This window comes from Hylobates moloch, unplaced genomic scaffold, assembly GCF_009828535.3.
Source record: "Hylobates moloch isolate HMO894 unplaced genomic scaffold, HMol_V3 SCAFFOLD_1, whole genome shotgun sequence".
In the NCBI taxonomy this organism is placed as follows: Eukaryota; Metazoa; Chordata; class Mammalia; order Primates; family Hylobatidae; genus Hylobates; species Hylobates moloch.
Window position 1 is genome coordinate 158,229,300 of NW_026652276.1, and position 21,612 is coordinate 158,250,911.

Below are 21,612 nucleotides of genomic sequence, written 5' to 3' on the forward strand. Positions count from 1 at the left end.
ATTCCATAGAGAAAATTCACATAATTTAGTAGAGTTGTTTTCTTCCTTAAGAGCAAGAAAATAACCATAGCAATATGTTCTTAAGGTGTACTGGTTAAAATGTTGGTTCTTCCTATTCCAAATATCTTTAAAGAAGCTAATTGTGTGACATGAGAAAGCTATCGAACGGAAGGAAAACAATTCCTTTTCTTATAGACTTCTCCCCTTACCTTGGAAGATGAAGAATCACATTCCTGACATATCCATCCATAGCCTGTCTGTTTAGGAGACTTTTTCAAAGGAGGATCCAAACAGCCAAAATGGTAGCAGAGTCTGCATTCATCACACCTGCAGGGTAAACAGATTTATAGGTAGGTGTATCTAAATAATATAAAAACCATCTACTTCAAAGACAAAAAGACAAACTATTGTATATTTCAACTTCAACACTGTTAATTTTATCCTTGGCTCACAAGATCATTAAATTAATGATGATGATAAAGGCAAACTAAACCTGAAATAAATGTTTTAGCAAAAACAAAATACAACAGCAATAAAATCAACAAACAAAACAAATATTTAGAACACTGATAGTAGAAATATTAAGAGCATATGAATGAATGTACATGTATAATCATGTGTTCAAAACAACCACAATTTCAACTGTGAACTTAAAGAATTAATCATTTGCCCATTAAATCATTTTAAAGTATTTAATAAGATACATATATAATTCAAGGATATAAATTCAATAAAATACATTTTGATTATTTAAAAAATTTTAAAACTCAGAAATTCTACTAGGCTACAGTAGGTTGCAATCAATGCCATACAATTTGGACCTGATTTCTCTCTTTCTTCAAGTTAAAGTAGATTGTAAGTGAGCTTTCTAACATTTATAGCATGCTAACACAATCTACAGTAAATAAAAATAAACTTTACATGTTAAATCACAGAACATTTAAATATACAAACAGGTAAGACACCACCCCAATAATTTAGTTTTATTCTCTCAAATTTACCTGTCACTTTCTTCAGACCATTTGGTTTTACAAAGTACTTCCTAGTACATTTAAAAACTTATAAATGTTTTGATAGTGTCTTTGCCACCTATGATGTACAAAATCTAAGAAAACTACCATACCTATTCTGCGTTTCAGACAATCTCATCCTGCTGACAATGAAGAAAAATCTGTATTATTTCAGTGCTTTGTAAAAAGAATTTTGCATCAGTTGGAATAACAAGACCAAAATTTAACAACAAATAACAAAGTGTATACATCTTATAGAAGGGATTGCATTCCTCATTTCATAGTTTAAAAAAAATTAAACAATAATACTTTCTCAACCAATCTATCAGATTTTCTTTATTGTTTATCTTTCACTGATTTAAAACTTCAAATGTCAACAAATCTACAATTAAGAAACCAAAGGGGAAAATTTATAGAACATGTTATTACTTGATTAAAGTTAAAAACTATTCAATAACCTTTTAGGAAAAAAGGGGGAAGAAGCTCTTCTTACATAAACAACACACAAAGAAAAACAATTGACTTTAAGAAACCATCATAATAAAAGGGACTGTAAATCTACATTTTTAGTAGAAATTTCATATTATGATACAAAAATCCAGTCTTCCAAAAACTCATTTGGGGAATCAAGAGTTGCAGAAAAGTTAAGCAACTTAATTAAGTTACTCAGATATAGAGAAGTTTAAAACACAATTGAATGTCCTAAGTTTATGCATTTCTTCCTCTACAACTTTCTCCTTATGAATAAAATAAGCTTATGTACTTTTCCAAAAACCTTGTAGATTCAAGACTTTAAAAAATGCTTACTATGACAGTTCTAGCTACAGGAATAGATAAAATCAAATAGGACCAATAGGACCAACAGTATTTTACTTACTATGACAATATCACATATCTAAAAATATATTTAAAAGCAGTTAAAATGTTCAAATACCTGTTGTTCTGGCATTAAGAAAGAATAATAAATAATATAAGCTAAGTTCAAATGCGACATAAAGAGACTAATTGGCAAGCCCACGTAATTTTATGCTCTTTCTCAATACAACATATTTTTCATTAGCCAAAATTTTGATTAAACTTACGGATATAGAAACCTTCAAAGTATAAGTATTTCTGATTTATGAGAAGGCTGAGATTTCTAAATAACTGAGAGCATACTCCTTCATACATAAAAACTAGAGTTTTAATCATCTTTGATGCGAAATTTAAAAATAATCACATTGCTTGTTTCATCAAATAAACATATTAAATATAATTTATATTTGTCATCTCAGGTCATCAGTAAGAATAACATATGCTGCTACAGGTCTAGCAGTGTGTCAGCCTTTTGTCCTTGGAATGAAGACCAGTAGTCGGCTGTTCTATTTGAATTATTGTATTCAATTTTTATAGATTTTCAGGGTCCTCGCTTGCCTGAAAACTATCAGCCACTGCTTCCTGATATTGTCAGTGTGTTTGCTTAAGCATAAATTCCCCAACAACAATCTGTTATGGATTCAGAAACCAGACCACTAAAACTTACTGAGGCTATGTAAACTGACAGTAAAAATACATGAAAATGATCATTTCTACTGAGTTAAGTAAATGAGCTCAATTTTGTTTGTTAACTATAGTCTTTTTTCCTTAACTTTAGGTTTTTGGGTAGTGCGCCATATAGTTCAGACTGCTAATAATCAAAGTTCTTGATGAAGTATTAACATTTTCCTAGTTCATATGAATTTACTACCTAATTACTGCATATTTACTTTATAACTGTCATAATAATTTTCAAATTATGATTTCTAGTGTATAACTTGAGGCAACTATCATGATGAATGTGTATCATAATTCATTATCACCTTAATGTACATAATTCTTGTTGATATAGCTATGAAATTCCAGCTAATAAACCAAGAACAAGTTTGCTACACTAATACAGTTCCAATCTGTTGCTGATTTCAACTGCTCGTACAATCAAATTATCTTTCAGCTCAAGAACTAATGAAAAGAGGAAGAGAAAGATTTTATATGCTAGCTTATCAGAAGATAACAAATACATGCCATTTAAAAATGATCTAATCCTTACTGATTGATTCCTTCATTAGTGATACCTTTCAGAATTACTTAGTCAACATGTGGAACTCTCATGTATTTGTGATGCATTCCAAAGGAAACAGAATTTGCTTGTTAGAATTAGGGGTGATAGGGAAGTTCTCTGAAGTTCTAGCTCATCAACAGTAAATAAAAGCCTCAGCTTCAAGACTAAGTAGCAAAAAGAAGTAGTTAGTACCCTTAGGAACTGCCAAAATCCAAAAAAGAGAGGGGGAAAAAAAGAAAAGAATCCAATCTTAAAGTCAATAGCTTTGGTGATAAATAAATATACAAATATAAGATCTTTGTAAAGATGTCCCAAATTATTTCAATGTGAAAAAAATCTGTTGTTTCTATCTTAGAATATTGAATTGAAAAAATCCATAGCTTTATGTGCTAATCACAGAAACATCTTACTGGACACAAGTGAACTCTAGCAGAACTTGCAAGAATTAATAAACTGTGGACAAATATAAGAGATACCATTAAGAACCCAAGAAATCAAAGAACACTGTGGATGGCCAAAATAGTGGCTTATTAATTTTACACACAAATACCACTTTGTAATCTTTTCAAATCCTGTCACCCAACAAACTCTGGGCTATGTTGCAAATTTAGACCATTTAAAAAACTCGAAAATCAAAAACTGATAAGGGTCTATAATCATCGCTACCTAAAAGCTGCAATGGAGTTAAAGTAGTTATTGACCTATTTATGGTTTCTACCTTTATTTATTACATAAACTTGGAAACACATGCAGCACATAATATAGGACAAAATTTACCAAAATAAATAGTGAATAAAATGTTTTAAAAAACTTTGGCAAAAGCAGTCATTGACCCACAAAAGTATAGGGATATAACACAATATACTTTATTAAATAACACAAATGTCTATGTAATAAAAACAGATTATACGAATAACACATTATTAAATAGGAAGGCAATGTCTTAAAATATTAAAAAATACAAAACTAACCTGTAAAGAAACACTAAGACTTTTTAATAAAATAAAAACTGGATGCTTAGAGAAGTATCATTTAAGCCTCTAATAAACACTGTACACATTAACACTATAGAGCATAAAGGAATCCCAATCATAAGATAAAAGCAAACCTAATTAGATTCTTACTAAATACAACTTCCTAGATATCAGATTAATAACAGATATAGATGTAAATAACAAAGTAGCTTAATATATGGTCTTTTACCCATTAACAAAATGCAGTGACCAAATAAACATAGTCTATATGTATGTAAAATACTTACTTAGTATATGATTAAGAATAGCACCCTAAACAAAGAAGAGGGAAAAAAATGATTTACCTTCATATGTGCTACGATCCATATAACAAGCAATTAGTCAGGTGTTTACCTGACTACTGAGAATATGCAAACAAGTAAAAAGCAGCAGCTGATTTATACTTCATCGGATGCCTAAGAGGCCAAAAGTCAGTGTTCCAAAGGGTTTCTTTAACATCTCTAATTTCTAAGGGATAATTTCATTAGAGGAGTAAACTAAAACTACTTTTTAAAACCTAACTGAAACAATTAAGTGCACCTCCTATGCAAATAATTTATAGCCATTTGTAAGCTAAACTTTAGAAAGAAATAAAATCCATAACAGACTTGAACAAGGATGTACATTTTTATGATCAAGTTGATTGTGATAATCACATTATCTTTTATGCCAATGGAACATTTTACTTGTAGCCCCTATAAGTTTATATAAAGCAAAACAAAAACTGGACTCTGGAAATATAGAATATTATGTCTGTCCACTTAAAAAAAAACTAGATATCCAGAGAACTGATGGGTTGGATTTTCCAACTTTTTCATTTCTGTGTAAAAATTCCATCACAAGAATGTTCAAAAAAATTAGTCTTGAATACTGTCATTACTTAAACAAAAATCTCACTAGCAGCTCAAACATCTACGCAAATCTATTAACAGGTAGTGATGAGTTCTTTCATTGAATAGTGGCCAATTATTTCGATTAAACATCTTAACAGACGGAGAGAATACAAATTGTGGTCAATGAGTTAAATCACTTTACAAATAATAGAAGCTTGCACAAAATTCTGCATTCTACCAATACTGAATAACATTTAGTATCAATAAGTACAATATTTTATTCCTTGTAATTTACAACAATTTTAGTGCAAATTACCTACATAAGCAGTTTCTATACAAAATAATTAGAAAATGTTTTTTAATCGTTTCACAAATATAAGACTAATGTGGAGGACTTGAACCTATTTCATTAATACCACTACAGACTTCTGTATCAGCCAATAATGAATGAATGGGTAGTAAGAAAGACAAAAAATTCTTTACACATAAAAGTACACATAAAAATTAATTTTAAAAAATTAGAAAAATATGCAAATCCAAATCTGTATTTAATAGCCACTCAAAGAGTGTGATCAATTCAGTTAGCTATATCTGCAGGAGCCAGATTACAAGATTAAATGTGAAACAAGAAAATGAAAGATGAGACAAAACAATTCATATAAAATACACAATAAGGTCAAGCAACTCTTCACAGCATGAGAGAAGAATTAGACATTTCCATACCTGAAACACATCTGCTTTGTTCTTTAACAAACTGATTTCCATCTGCTCATGCCCTTGGAAATTTTTCAGCAGTACAACCTGCTGTGCTCAAGCTCCATGTAACTTTGTATTTCCCTGTTCATAATTAACTAATTATGCTCTAATCAATAGTGTAGATCCTGATTTTACAATGTAAATCAGATAAATGAGATAATTGCTGGGGGTCAATCTCATTTTATTTACAAAGCCCAGCATGCACATCCAATTACATTACATCTTATGTACCTGAACAGCAGTGAATCTTATCGGCAGGCCTACAGAAAGCCTTAAAGTGAGCACTATGGGAAAGAGGCTTCCACTTTTATAGAGAAATATTTGCAAAGCATGCCTATCTTAGAAATCACAATCCTTAATTTTATGTAAACTTAAAAAGTGCTGATTCAGACAGGTAGAAAAAATGATTCTGCCTTCGTATGTCAGGAAACTCCAAGTTGAGTCTCTTAAACAAGTTTCAATTGCCATTTTTAAATTTTTTTAAAAATTTAATAATGTAAATATTCTGCTCTGCTGGAGAGTCCTTCTGAATTCCTTGAATAAATTTTGGTGAAATATTCATGAAATATTCTCATATTGAGAATCAAGTAAAATAGTGGTGAGTTTTATGAAATAAGTATCTTTGTATACTTATTGAAAACCAGTGGTTTTCATTAATAGGATGTGAATACAGGGAAATAGAATAGACTGTAAATATTTTATTATTTATTGGTTAGCAGTCTATTTTTAACATCATAAATATAAAATCAGATGAACACTCAAGCAACAATGAATGACAATGATCTATAAACGCATAAATATAATTTCTAAAGTTAAGATGGATAAAAGCTAAGGCTAAATTTTGTTTTCATGTTAAAACATAACCCTAATTTCAAGTCTTTTTATAACAAAAGGGTGAGTGAATTGTGAACACAGGCTACGTTTATTGATTTCTTTCTGTATCTAAAATAGTGCTGTTTCCATAGTCAGTGTAAAACAAACATTTAACTAAATTTTATAAAATTAAAAAAATTGTATGTGTTGCAGATGAAATTACTAATTCTTTTATCTAGAGGAAATCTAAGGGCCCTTTTAAGGAGATTTTAAAAGCACATTCCTTTATCAATCAATGTTAAGCACAACACAATGATTTTTTAAAAAAATACTACCTATGAATGATTCTTAATGTGGTGTTCCAGGCCAGTAGCATCAGCATCACCTGGGAACTTGTTAGAAATGCAAATTTTCTACTAAATCAGAAACTCCAGGGTGAAGGGGGAGGGAGTAAAGTGGGTAGAGGGCGGATGAGGAGATGAATAGGGTAGTCACTTGTGTTTTTACAAATCCTTCCTGTGATTCTGATGCACAACGTTTGAGAACCACTACTTACTATTATGTCATTCTTCTTGTATTTCAGAGACATTTCATCTCCTTCCTGATATTTTAATGTTTCTTCCTTTCCCTATTGTGTGATAAACAACTATCATTTACCTGATGTGCCATTTTTTTCTTATGTACGTCTGTGAAATATGAATCATTTAGTACATATTTTCTTAAGCACACATCAATTTTCTCCTTATAGTAGTTGGACCAATTATGGACACGGAATAATTTTATACTGTGGATATGAGAGCATTTAACAGACTATTAGGAGAAAGTATTCTATTTTAGTTACTTCAAAAGTTTTCTTACTTCAACTATACTTTTTGCAGGACCTATATCTTATGAATTTTGCAGTCTATATGTATAACATGTGACAAAGATTCTTAGGACTAGCACCAAATGTGGAACAGAATATCCACCACCACTGAAAATGCAAGATGGAGAATGATGATAATATAGTATTGTAATTGGAATCAAAGTGAAAAGGATTTTGATTAACAGTGATACCAAAACAAGGCCTAAGAGTTTCTCAAAAAACCTAAAATAAAGCAACTGCGAGTAATTTCTCACTAAATATTAACAGAGGGCCATGGTCTAATGGATTAGTATATTCCACTTAGAAAATGTCAATGTGTCATTTTGCTTAAAAGCAGCCAGAGTTCAGCAACAGTAATAATTACCAACATTTCCTTAAGCTAATATGGTAATAACTAGTCCTATCTTACTCTTTTAAACAAAAGTCTACTAGTTTTGCTAAAGATTATGAATATTTTTCCTCCAATGTTATGAGATCTTTCAATAAGTTAATAATCTGTTTATATGTAATTTCATACACATTTTACTTTTATCAAACATCTCATCCAATCATAGGGTTCCCCACTATAACTAGAGATTACTAGATTACAGCAGCTTTACAATTACAATTGCTTTTGATTATCTATAACATTACCTACTCTATTCCTAAAGTTTAAACTATTTTCCATTGTCACTATATCCAAAAAGATGTCCAAAACCACATTTATTAATCAGAAAATTCCAAATTACATGTTGACAATTTACATGTATATGTGCAATTCAATTTCAGCAAAGAGTCTCTTCTAAATCAGTTCAAGATTGAGTGACGAAATATTCAACATATTTCTGCCGTTGACTTAAAACGGGATCATTAAAGCTTGAAGATCAAATTTTAATTCTGTATACTTCTGGAAAGATACAGATGTTGATGAAGATCTTTCTTTCAGCTGGTAGGTTGTATAGTCAATAATCTTTGTACTTCCCTCCTTATTTCCTAAATTCATATTTAAGGTTGAGAAAAATAAAATTACACTGAACACAGAAAGTTTATATTAAAACAATAAGGATTGAATATATCTGGGTATTACTAAAAATATCTAGAGATCAACACAGATATATTTTTATTCATGAGCTTCAAATCTGAAGTTGTAAAAATTTCATGCTAATAATATTAATGCTTTCACACTAGGACTAATAAGTCAAAAATAGAATGTCATACGCTTCACAAGTCTTTCACTTTTGCTGAATATTATAAATAGAAATAACATTTAATATAAGAGTCTATAGTTGTTTTACAATGTAGTACTTCACATATGAATCTACGTATGAAGTTGAAGGAAACAGAATAGCAGACTAATGGAATGCATTGTCTTTCTTGTTTGTTATTTGTATTGTTCAATCACAACAGGGAGTAGCATATTGTATTTATTAAGTCCCACAGGCTTCAGTAACTCTTCAGTAAGTCCAAACACTGTGTATCATCATTTGCCAAAGAAGCAAGAGGGAAAGACATTACTTAATACGACAATTCTGACAAGACATGTATCCAGTATTTTTCGACAATGCACATATCAAGTATCTCTGATTAGTGCAAAAAAAGCAAAAAGAAGAAAAATAGGAAAAAAAATCCACACAGGCAAATCTACTGCCTTGTTAGTCCAAGTAACAAACCAATCAGTTATATTCTATCCAAACCTGACAATCAAAAGGCAACTTTTTGCAGTGACAAGCTTATAGAAAGGACAATATAGCTGTTCTCCTTTACTTTATGTACTCTATCGAGAGTTTAATCCACATTTTTAAAATCACACTTATAAAAGAGGTTTCCGGGATTGCCTCCGAGGATGAGCTGTGGCAGAGTTGGGTCTCATGAAGGGTATCTACACAGTAAAGTGATAAGAAAAGAACATTAACATTTAAAGATCATAGCAGCTCTGCACTATGTCTTATGAAACATACTAACAAACCACACTAGATTCAAATAACATATGATCTGGTCCAAAGAGATAGATACTCTAAACCTAAATGCCATGATCTTGTGTAGGTTCCTATTGGTTAAAATTGAACTATTTTATCATTTGAAACATTGAGTTGCCTCCTCTTGTATTATTATTATTACTTTTGGTTGTCAAAATAAACCTATCTTTCTAAAGCAAAAAAGAAAATACTATTAAAATGATGAAGGGCTCGTATTTATAAAAGGAAACATTTGATCAATAAATATTTTGAAAAATTTCAATTTGCTATTTTTTCATCAAATATGGCAATTTAACATTGCTTGAGAAAACATGCAACCGTACTGAAAATAAGCATGTTACAGTGCTGGTTATACTCAAATACAGAGACTCCCAGGGAAGAAATTTTCAAATGATTCTTATCCTGTGGCTAAGCTGACTTTGTTTTAAAAAGACTATATTAGAAATATGTTTGGTTACAATTATTTGTTACCTTTTTGTCTTTATTTTCAGGGGATAAATTTTAGTGATTAGAAGTAAAATGTTTTGACTGGGGTAAACATAAAAAGTTATCATTTCCTTCAAACATTTAGATCTGTGAAGATGAGGTAAAAATGCCAAGTAGTCATACATCACAGAAGAAGTTCACTTTTTTATATTAACAATTAGAGATGTGTTTAATGCTTCTAGGTTCCATTGAGAAAAAGAAAGTGAAAAGTGGCACACAGACAAATAAAGCGTTGAGGAGAGCTATCATGCCAAACTGAATAACCTCCAAAGAAAGTAAAAACAAAATTGTAAACACCCCCCCAAAAGAATACAATGTGAAACATAATTTTCAAAGACATGTTGTATTTATCAACATATAAGAAATAATAGAGGTCAATTCGCTTGTTAAATAGTAAGATCACACGTGCTAACTTTTTTCAGTGCTTCAGTCTCTAAGTGAAGAGCTTTTGAGCACATTCTGAATCTGATATTCTGAGAACTGCTTTGTCTGTAGTTTACTACTGGAAAAGTATAATGCAAGAGGAAGCAACCAAATCATTTATAATAGAAATACAATTAACTCTTAATTACATGCACAAATAATGGAGATGAGAAGACAACTGAAAATATGTATTTGTATTTGACTTTGAAATGCATCCGAATATAGACACATTAGATATGGAAATCTGCTTTAACCCCCAATTAAATTCAAGTTGATAAGTCAAGTTTGATAAAAACTAAAGAGCTATTGTTAATATCCCTACATCCTAAATTTCACCAAAATAAGCTAGAATAAGCAATGTGACTTGTCTTGGCTCCTATCTTCCCAGGACAAAAAACTGTGCAGTTAAATCAAAGATCAAGTTTGGGCTTTGTATTTATTTCATATGCAGCTAGTAAGCAAATTAATGTAGAAAAAATTGTTTTCAAAGGGCTTCACTGATGCACATACCAATAACTATCAATATATTCTGTATCTTATATAGTTAGAATTGCCTGTCCAGAGGAAGTGTCTACTTTGTTTGTCCCAACAAAGTCAAATATGCTAAAGCAGTGTAGTGCGGTGAGGTGGTATGCCTAATGATTAGTGCATGAACTGTATGGTTAAGACTGCCTAAACTCAAATTATAATTCCACCATTTTCCAGTTGTATAATCTTGGGCAAGTAATTCTTCTCATTTTCCTCATGCATAAAATAGTAATGAAGTCAATATTTATCTCATGCAGTTGTTATGAGGATTAAATGGGATCAAATGTGGAAGGCACTGGCACACTGACTGGCATATAGGCCCTCAATAAATCTTGGCAACTAATGTGAAGCCCAGTAGATTTTTTTTTTTTTTTTTTTTTTTTTTTTTTTTTTTTTGAGACGGAGTCTCGCTCTGTCGCCCAGGCTGGAGTGCAGTGGCGCAATCTCGGCTCACTGCAAGCTCCGCCTCCCGGGTTCACGCCATTCTCCAGCCTCAGCCTCTCCGAGTAGCTGGGACTACAGGCGCCCACCACCACGCTCGGCTAATTTTTTGTATTTTTAGTAGAGACGGGGTTTCACTGTGGTCTCAATCTCCTGACCTCGTGATCCGCCCGCCTTGGCCTCCCAAAGTGCTGGGATTACAAGCGTGAGCCACCGCGCCCGGCCAAGGCCAGTAGACTTTATCAAACACTATGGTAGTATTTTTCTGGAAGGGAAGAAATTACATTCTAATACATGATTTACATAATATCATTTTTTTCTCTTTTTTTATTTTTATTTTATTGTTTTTATTATTATACTTTAGGTTTTAGGGTACATGTGCACAATGTGCAGGTTTGTTACATATGTATCCATGTGCCATGTTGTTTTGCTGCACCCATTAACTCGTCATTTAGCATTAGGTATATCTCCTAATGCTGTCCCTCCCCCTTCCCCCCACCCCACAACAGTCCCTGGAGTGTGATGTTCCCCTTCCTGTGTCCATGAGTTCTCATTGTTCAATTCCCACCTATGAGTGAGAACATGCGGTGTTTGGTTTTTTGTCATAATATCATTTAAATATATAATTGGAACAATTTCTATTTCACACTGCTTAGTGTCTACGTACCCTAGTTACCTCTCTTCTAAAATGGAGATATGTATACCTCATAGGACTGTTGTAAGAACTGAATGTGATAGTAGAGTCAAAAATCAGAAAACATAGTCTGGAATACAGTAAGCATCTAACATTATCATTACTATAATTCCCAGGCCAAAATTACTTTAAAATAACATTTTGCTGGGGAAATCACTCAGATTTCAAAATTTGTGTCCAGTCCTATTTTCAAATTCATTTCACCTCTTGTTTCATTATTATGTCTATTTCAAATGTCTATTTCATTTGTCCAAAGAAATATAAAATCAATACAAATAAAAACCTTGATATAGGAGTAACAGATGAAACAGAATGCTTAATTTAAAAATGAAAGAAAAATCAAAAAACAATATAGTTGGCTTTTCAATTAGAAGCTAGATTATACTTGTTTTGTATGACTCCAAGTGTTGAAATTTTTAGTAAAGACATATCATCAGCTCACTTAGAGAAATTGTCAAGTCAATTGTTAATAGTTCCTGCCAAGAGGGAAGGGGCTCACAGCTCTATCCCTGACAAAGCTCATTCCCTGCTGCTTAGTAGTGATGCTAGGCAGATAAATCAAGTGTCAGATGAATGGTGAGATTACAGACTTTAGGATCTTTTTTGAAACTGTATATTTGTTTTGAAATCTCTGTTATAAAAGTTACATAACTTGAGAAAAAATGAAGTTAATGTCTTCATTTTAAAGATAAGACAATGACCTAGAGGTAACTTGATTCAAGGTCATTCATCTAGTCAACAGCAGAACTGTGGTAAGAGTCTCAGTCTTTCCAAATGATTAAGTATATAATATATAATCCTTCCCTTGTATAATTTAACAGTATTAACACACTGCAATGGAAGATAAATTAAAACTGCAAAAATAAATCTTACAGAAACATAAATGTGTAAAATGAGAAATATTTCACTGCTGTAGGTGCTTGAAATTATAATGTTTATTACTCTAAAATTGTGTACCCCAGAAATACCACACTTCACTATGTAATATATACCATGTTCAGGCTTCTGATTTCTTTAAATACAAATTACTTGACTATACTGCATCTATTAAAAATTTTTTTAAAATTTTAAAATCGAAACATTTATAACATAAAAAATATTTATGAATAATACAAAGACACTTAAAGGTCTGATGTTATAATACAGATTTTAAGCCAAAGAATGTGATACAATAAATACTAAATGTGTTAGACAGGTTAGCCATTCCACGTGTCTAACAAAATCAGCAAATCAACTTAATTATAGAAAAAATATGCCAAGTAAACATTTTTTAATTTAAATTTCATCAGAATACCACCTTAATAAGAAAAATTCAGTGGCAGCTGAGCTACACTCATTATCTAAATATGAATATTTTGAAAATTAAACCTCTCTTCCCCGATTTTTACTAATAGAAAAGCATTTTTGAAAAGAGCTTTTAAAAATTATAGCATAAAATTTACTTAATTTTCTAATTCCTTCCTTAGCATCTAATCTCTTCGTGACATACAATGAAGCATCATTTTAAGTCTAAAGACATTTATCTTAAGTCACTGATCACTGCTTTTTATGAAACCTGGTCTAAGGCAAAAAGGAAACATTCTTAGTGGCAAGGATGGCCAAGTAACTTTTATGAACAAGAATACAAAGCGTTTAATTTTAAATCTTATACTGTTCTGTGTGTAAGGCCTCTGTTACCCTAAATCGTTCAGTAAATGTCCAAGACAGACTTGGAATAATGGTATTTAGAGAAAGAAGTAAATAACAGCAGGGTGCAGGGGGGATTAAAGAAGGAAGACAACACATGCCCTGCTCTGGATATTAGTGAGGACAATGGTGCACTTTCCACAAGAACTGGAGTTCAAGTTCCGGCCATTTTATCAGGCGAGGAAACGAGCCAGAAGGTTGGGGGAAGTGAGACATAGTAGAGCTGCAGAACCCAATTATACACTAGCAATAAAAATGAGGAGAGGCAAAGCGGACAGAGAGGGATCCAAGGGAGAGATAATCAGAAGTGAGGAACAGAGAAAGAAGGCAAGAGAAAACAGCAAAGAAGCTAAGGTGAACAGAGTAACATGGCAGAAAATAGAGGCTAGACACTGAGAAAGGTCTCAAGGAAGCCATAGGAATGGGAAAGGAAGAGAATGGATTAAGAAATGTTTTAATAGAAAACTGTTCCCAAAATATTCTGATATTTTCAGCTTTCAAATTATATCCATGGCTAAAGTTTTTTTAAATGTTTTGAACAGAATCATTAAAAATGTGTGAATAAAAGTAAATACATTGAGAAGTGTAAGATCATAGGTGATTTAAAATTACTTTTTATATTTTTGTATATAAATTTTTATAATTAACAAAAGCTTTTAAAAGAAAAATATTAATTTTTCTACTTACAGTCCTTTAACTTTTTAAAAAAGACTTTAAAGGAATATGATAGATTTACAGAAAAATCAGGTAATATATAGATTCAAATACACTCCCTCCCACCTACACACATACAAACACACACCCCTTCCTTTAAATTTAAATGTTAGTCTTCATTTTCCCACCATGGGCTGTTTGACAGCTCAGAGCTAGAGAAAGATGAAGGAGGAGATAGAATAGAGGAAGGGACAAACAAGATTTGGGAGAGTGTGCACTTTATTGATTCTTATGCAGTACAATGATGTTAAACAAGATGCTGAGTTAGATAAATGGGTATCAACAATGAACTTTGAGAATGTGAAGCGAAGGCAAATTTTCAGATGAGGATTGAACTAGCCTGAACTCTGCCTCTAGCATTAACTGTGGTAAGGGAAAGTATTCAAACAATAGCTGCATAACAACATGGTGGGGATACTGCTGATGAAGTTCAAAAGTTAGGTAAATTTTTGAATAGCTCAATATCTCAAATTCCTCCTACCAATCCTAATTCACCAAGAAATTAAATTGTGATTTCAAATGATAAAGGGCTACTACTATGCCTAATGGTAATCCCTAGTCATAATTTAGAAAACTGAGGAGACTCTGATATCAATACCTATGATAGATTAGTCACCTTAAATCTATCAACATTAGCTTTTATTGATAAAATATTATCTATTTTAGGTGTCATAATAATTCTCCATTGTGGCAATATGAATAAAATACGTTAAAAAGTTCTAGTCCTGGCCGGGCACGGTGGCTCACGCCTGTAATCCCAGCACTTTGGGAGGCTGAGGCAGGTGGATCACCTGAGGTCAGGAGTTCGAGGTCAGCCAGATCAACACGGTGAAACCCCATCTCTACTACAAATATAAAATTAGCTGGGCACGGTGGTGCATGCCTGTAATCCCAGCTACTCAGGAGGCTGAGGCACGAGAATCACTTGAACCCAGGGGGCGGAGGTTGCAGTGAGCCGAGATCACGCCATTGCACTCCAGCCTGGACAACAAGAGCAAAACTCCGCCTCAAAAAAAAAAAAAAAAAAGTTCTAGTCTACTATCGTTGGGGCAAGATACTGTCAATGAAGTAAATAGGTACTAAGATTAAATGTACTGAATTGGCTGAAATCATTTGAAGATTTATTTTTTCAATATATAGTGATAAGTCAAAATTCCAGAAGAACACCAACAGAAATTGGTAAACTCAAGAAACAACTTTACTTCCTATGTAGTTCCTTATTAATCACCATGACTGTCCTGTGGGAAGATTATCTTGAGTTCTTTTTGAATGGCTATAAAAACCCGATATATCCAAACAGTTCTTAAAGGTCTACTTTTCAAATCTGCTTTATCTTTTTTTTTCTTTTCAAATCTGCTTTATAATTGGCAACAACCAAATAGAGCTTTTAATAAAGTGTTAAAAGGCTGCTGGGTTCTGTCCCAGGCTAAAGCAACATATGATATGAAATACCTGTAAATGAACTGGAAAATGGTATCCAGTTCCCTTTCTCCTATAAGTGGAACTGTCAGGTCTGTATTAGCATTCAAAAACTTTAGGATAAGAATATCCTAAAGTAAAAATATATTTGATGCTAGTTACTGATGAGGAATAATTGTGGAGGATGATCTTCTTTACAAAATTCCCTTTCTCCTATAAGTGAAATTGTCAGGTCTGTATGAGCATTCAAAAACTTTAGGATAAGAATATCCTAAAGTGAAAATTTTTTTGATGATAGTTACTGATAAAGGGTAATTATGCAGGATGATCTTCTTTACAAAATACATGGATGGCCCTAAATGGTTTTAATCCCAGTTGAAGTTTACATGCAAATATCCATGCATGCATATACTCAGACACTGAAAAAGAATAAAAGAACCAAAATGAACTTTGCATGACTGGGAAAACCATGTGATTAAGGAAGACCTCTTTATTCCTTATTTAAAATAAATCTTTAAAAGTTAGCATTCTGACAAAGATATAAATCTCTTGGGATTCTCAGTGGACTAAACCTCACAGCACCTTGAAATAGAATTACAAGTTATGAATTCAGAGTATAGCCCCAAAGCTGACCTTCTATATACAGGTAGAAATATATCCCCTGACTAGAGAACAACTAGAAGATCAGTCTCCAATTTCAAGGGTGATGAGAGTAGAGTAAAAAAAAAGTCTACAGAATCAAGGTGAGGTTTTATCCCATATTCTAGCTGAGATGTCCATGATGATGCTTGATACTTACATTATGCAGGGATTATCATTTTGTAGGTGATTATAGGAGCTTCTCATTTGAAACACAGAAAATAGAAAATTATTCGACTTTTTTTTTCACTTCTCCCAATTTAGTAGATAACAAATACAATTTAAAATCCACCAAAAAAACATTTATTGTCTACATTTAATGGACGCCTGAGAGTATTAAGAATTAATTCTCCCAGGAAACCCAGGTTGAGAAAACCTGATCTTATTTCCATCTACTTCTAGAGATATAGGATTAAATGACATGCCCTTGACTCTCAAAAAAATTGGGAAATAGTTCAGCAAAAAGTTCATAGAGGAAACTGAGTTAACTACAGAATAATGACCCATCATATCCTCACAGCAAATTATTTTTTGAGAAGCAGCACAGCCTCATGCTTAAAAGTATAGATTCTGGAGAAGTAGTTCCTGGACTAAAATCCCAGCTCTGTCAGTATCAGCCTGAGACCTTGAGAAAATTACTTAATCTCCACGTGCCTCAGTTTTCTCATTTATAAATGTAAATAAAAACAGTAACCACCTCATAGAGTTTAAGGATTAAATAAGTGTATAAAATAATTAAAATAATGCTTGGCATATGGTTGTGGTAAGTGCTTACTTACCTTCACTATGAGTTCAACTCAACCACTCTTACTATCACTACAATTTGTTCTAGTTTACTACTACTGCTATTACTATAAAGCTGAAGATAGTGATTACTGGCAGTTGACTTGTGTTCCCTCAGGCTCAGTAAAGTTTCTGAAGTTTCTCTGAACGGCCTCTGGCTAGAATGGAAAAACAGTAACAACAACAACTGGAAATAACACTCCTTCTATCCTAGCAACAAAAAAAAAAGATAAACTACAAAATTGTAACTTTTCAAGCCATCAGACAGCTGATGTCAGAGGGCAACCAAGTGGCCTGAAATACAAGAAAGATAGGCCCCATAAAAGAAGGATGGGATCCAAGCTCTGGATCACCTGTGGCAGAGCATGAGAGGAAGAGCTGCTCAACACTACACGAGTTAAGAATTCAGTTATAAATTTTAAAGGTTTGCTAAAGGTGAAATGTTGGCTAATATCAGAGTACAGAAGCCTTGGCAGCCACAGCCCCAGGGACGGTTACCTTCATTCACAAACTTTTTTCCAGGAACCTTGTGGTAGGCTGAATAACAATACGAGAGTCCATGTTCTAATGCCCTGAACCTGTGAATATGTTACCTTGCATAGTAAAAGGGATTTTGCAAATATGATTAAGAATTTTGAGATGAGGGGCCTGATATAATCACAGGAAAGAGTTCTTATAAGAGAGAAGTAGGAGGAGTCAGAATCAGAGACATAAATAGACATGGCTACAGCTGCAAGAGGTTGGGGCCATGAACCAAGGAGTGCAGAACAACTCTAGTGCTAGAAAAGGCAAGAAAATGGGTTCTATCCCCAAACACTCTAAAAGAAACTAGCCTTGCTGAACACTTTGACCAACTGAAACTGGTTTTGGACTTCTGTCTTCCAAAATTATGAAAAAATTTTGTGTTGTTTTAAGCTACCAAATTTGTAGTAATTTGTTCTAACAGCCATAGAAAACTAACAGACACCTCCACCAGGTACTCAAGAAAAAGATTCAGACAAGTTGGGCCATTAGAAAGACCATTCACTGGTTGGCGGTGTAGACCTGGAGAAGGGGAGCAGCTACTACAGTGGGAAAGACCCAACGTCTACCCAGACCCTTCTCCTTTAAGGAATAAAAGCCATAATGTCATTAAAAGAAAGGCTGTAAACCCTGCTGCCACACAGGAAACAGAGCAATCTCACTGTGAAGAGAAAAAAATATAAGAGGAAAAAAAATCCTCTACTCCTACAGGAGTGACAGGAAACATTTCTGGGCCCAGTATACTACCCTTGTATCTTTTAAAGGTCTCCTACCCCCTGAGAGTCAGAAGGAAACTCCCTCACAAGATATGCCAAAGACACAAGCCAGAATAAGGCCGCCATAGGAAAAAGGGCCGAGAACAGTGAAAAAGGCCTACTCTCAAGAACCAAGCTTGTGGTTCTTTGGAGGCTGAAGGCTGAGTTTGAATGAGGAAAATTAAGAACTCCTTTGGCTAATACCACCAGACCAGCAAGCACTGAGTAACATGTGACAACAGTCTACTGCTAAGTAAGAGGAAAGACAGTGGAATGGGGCTTCTTCAGTAGCACAGGCATCCAGAGAAAGGTGAAATTTAACAGGGGAGTACAAATGACAAAAAGCACTCTGGCATTATAACCTCAACCAGAAACACAGGAAATAGTGAAGAAATCTGAAGCCTTGTGGTACACTGAGGTAAGCGGAGTAACAGGAAAATATAAGCCCAGCTCAACTCCAGATTAAACTGACTCAACTTCCCCACACTAACAGCCTTGAAAAAGAACAGGTGTGCCCTTTTCAGGCGGAATTATTCTACTGTTCAACTCATGATGTCCAACATTCAATCAAAAGTTATGAGCACATAAAATGAAAAAGAAAATCCACTGTCAAGAAACAAAGCAATCAGCAGAACAAACTCTGGGATGATGGAGATATTAGAGTTGCAATTAAACTAGAAATCATTAGCAGAAATATACATGGAAAATCCTCCGAATATTTGGAAATAAGATACACTTCTAAATAACCCATGAGTTAAAAAGAAAGTCCTAAGGGAAATTAGAAGTTTAGAATCTAAAGCCTGAAAGCTAGTTTTGCTTGGCAGGGCTGTATCACACTTTCTGACTATAGTGAAAACAGATCATTGTCTCAGGGAGACAATAGATAGAGTGCTATTTCAGAGCAATCTAGAACGTTGCCATGCCAATCTGATTCAAGGGTCACTATTGGGGGGAAAAAAATACCCTTTAACTGGTCTGTGATTTTACAAAAAGAGCTTTTAATAATTCTGAGTTTATCAGCACCTGGCTTCAACATTTTATAATACCATTTTGGCCAAGACAACTGTATCTTCTTCCTAAAAGCTCTAAGAGTCAATGATCAGGTTCAGCTAGTAAAGAATGGAGCTCTTGGTCTCATGGTATCTTCACATTAGGACAAAAAAAAGAGACTTCAAAAAGGCAATTCACTGGGTTTAGATGAGTGATATGTGGACATATGCAAAAAAGGCATATGCCCTTAAACTCTTAAACTTAAACTCTGAGGTACCATTCCTAAATTGTTCACTACTGATTTGGAATCTTCAAGAGTGAGATCCAGGCCTGTTTTTGCTTATTTTTCTGTAATTCCTTCTACAGGTGATATTTTTGTATCTCTAGCCAAGCTGAGAACCACTATCTTAGGACTTGAGCTTAAAGGGCTTTATGCATAAAGCAGTGATTGTCATAGCACAGTCTCCAGACCAGTAATATCTGCATCACTTGGGAACCTATTAGAAATACAAATTCTTGGTCACCACTTCAGAATTTTAAAACAGAAACCCTTTTAACAAGCCTTTCAGTGCTTCAAATGCACCCTAATGTTTAAGGACCACTGTCTTAAAATAGAGCAAATTCAGCTGGGATGAAGGTAACCACAAAGAAAAAGGAACAGAAACAAATACAAAACAGATAAAGGGGGTAAAGACAAATTACAAATATTCCACAACTTTAAAGTGAATCAGCTGACATACAACTAAGCAGAGATAAGTATTATTTATATACAGAGGTATTTCAGTCAGCAACAACAAAGCTTAAAAACAGCAGAGTATTAAAATCTCATTTTGAGGCTCTGCTACATGGTAATTAAATTTCTCCGGAGTCAGCCTGTGACTCAACTAAACCAAGGACACCTACCTAATTCTTTCAGGTGTTCCATTCTTATAAAGCATGATTTCCTGCTGTACCTTCAATATCCACTGAAAGACACATTTACTTAAAGGTCGGAATATTAGAATTGAATACTTCAGGGGTAAAGAATAAATATTTAACAGTTACCAAATTTATTTCCAGAGTTCTATTCCTCTTTATATTCATTTTTATTTTATTTTCGAGAAAGGGTCTCGCTCCGTCACCCAGGGTGGAGTGCAGTGGCATGATCTCAGCTCACTGCAAACTCTGCCTCCTGGGTTCAGGCAATTCTTCCACCTCAGCCTCCAGACTAGCTGGAACTACAGGCATGCACCACCACACTCGGCTAATTCTTTTATTTTTAGTAGAGACGGGTTTCACCATTTTGCCCAGGCTGGTCTTGAACTCCTGGGCTCAACTGATCTGCCTACCTTGGCCTCCCAAAGTGCTGGGGTTACAGGCGTGAGCAACTGCAAGCAGCTCCTCTTTATATTTATAATCACATAACTTTAAATGCTTTCTGAAAATGCCTAATTCAATAGACCTTTAAAAAGATAACCCTCTATTCACCTATTGTATTTTTCTCCAAAAAATAAATACAGCCAACTCATCTTTTTTCTGTTTCTACTCTCACCATTCTCTCCAATTATTCAGCTTAAAGTCATCCAGTTTGCTTTAAACACTTCCCTTTCTTCCTTGCCTTTCCATTTTTGATTATCTGCTACAACCCTAGTGTGATGTTATGTTTCCTAGATCTTTCTAATCCTTTGCATTTCTACTTCCATCAGTCTAGGTTCACAGCCCTCAAATTGGTCTTCCTCTAGCTGCCCATGTGTTCATCAGGTATGTCACCACAATATCAATCTTTTACAATCCTCTCCTTTGTATCATCCCTTGTCTTCAATAAATCCCCATTAGACCGCTTAACATCATTAGCTTGCACTCAAGGCCCCAATCTACCTGTTCTCTTAAATTTACATCACACATGACTCATATGGTCCCACTTTATGTCTTTATTCATGTCTGTTTATTCCCTTGAAGGATTGCTACCTCCTAACTCAATCTCCGAAAACCTACTCATACTTCAAGACTCAATTCACCTGTCACCTTGGTTTATATGAAGACTTCTTCATCCTTTTAGGAATGATCCAATGATCCTATGAATTCTTCTGTCTCTTATAAACCCTCTACATAAAAATTTAATGTATAAATAAGTGAATGTCTTTCAGTATCTTTAATATGAAATAGATTCAAAAGTAAATCTGGTGAGAAGAAACAAACACAGGAATCTTATTTTTAAAGGGAAAAACTAG

General features: G+C 33.5%; 1 protein-coding gene across 5 annotated transcripts in view; it reads right to left on the bottom strand.

Annotated features, from left to right (window-relative positions):
- PHF14 (PHD finger protein 14) overlaps positions 1 to 21,612 on the bottom strand; it is a 203,959-nt gene that overhangs the window by 58,102 nt on the left and 124,245 nt on the right. For 2 of the 5 annotated variants that reach the window (XM_058446881.1, XM_058446883.1), the window contains exons 17-18: positions 1,124 to 1,153; positions 210 to 327 (exon numbers count right to left, since the gene is read on the bottom strand). In XM_058446881.1, coding sequence (XP_058302864.1) covers positions 210 to 327; positions 1,124 to 1,153 — 148 coding nt within the window. Of the gene's footprint in view, positions 1 to 209; positions 328 to 1,123; positions 1,154 to 8,052; positions 9,226 to 21,612 lie in introns of those variants that run through there. The other 3 variants (XR_009215711.1, XM_032760483.2, XM_032760474.2) reach the window with 2 other exon arrangements.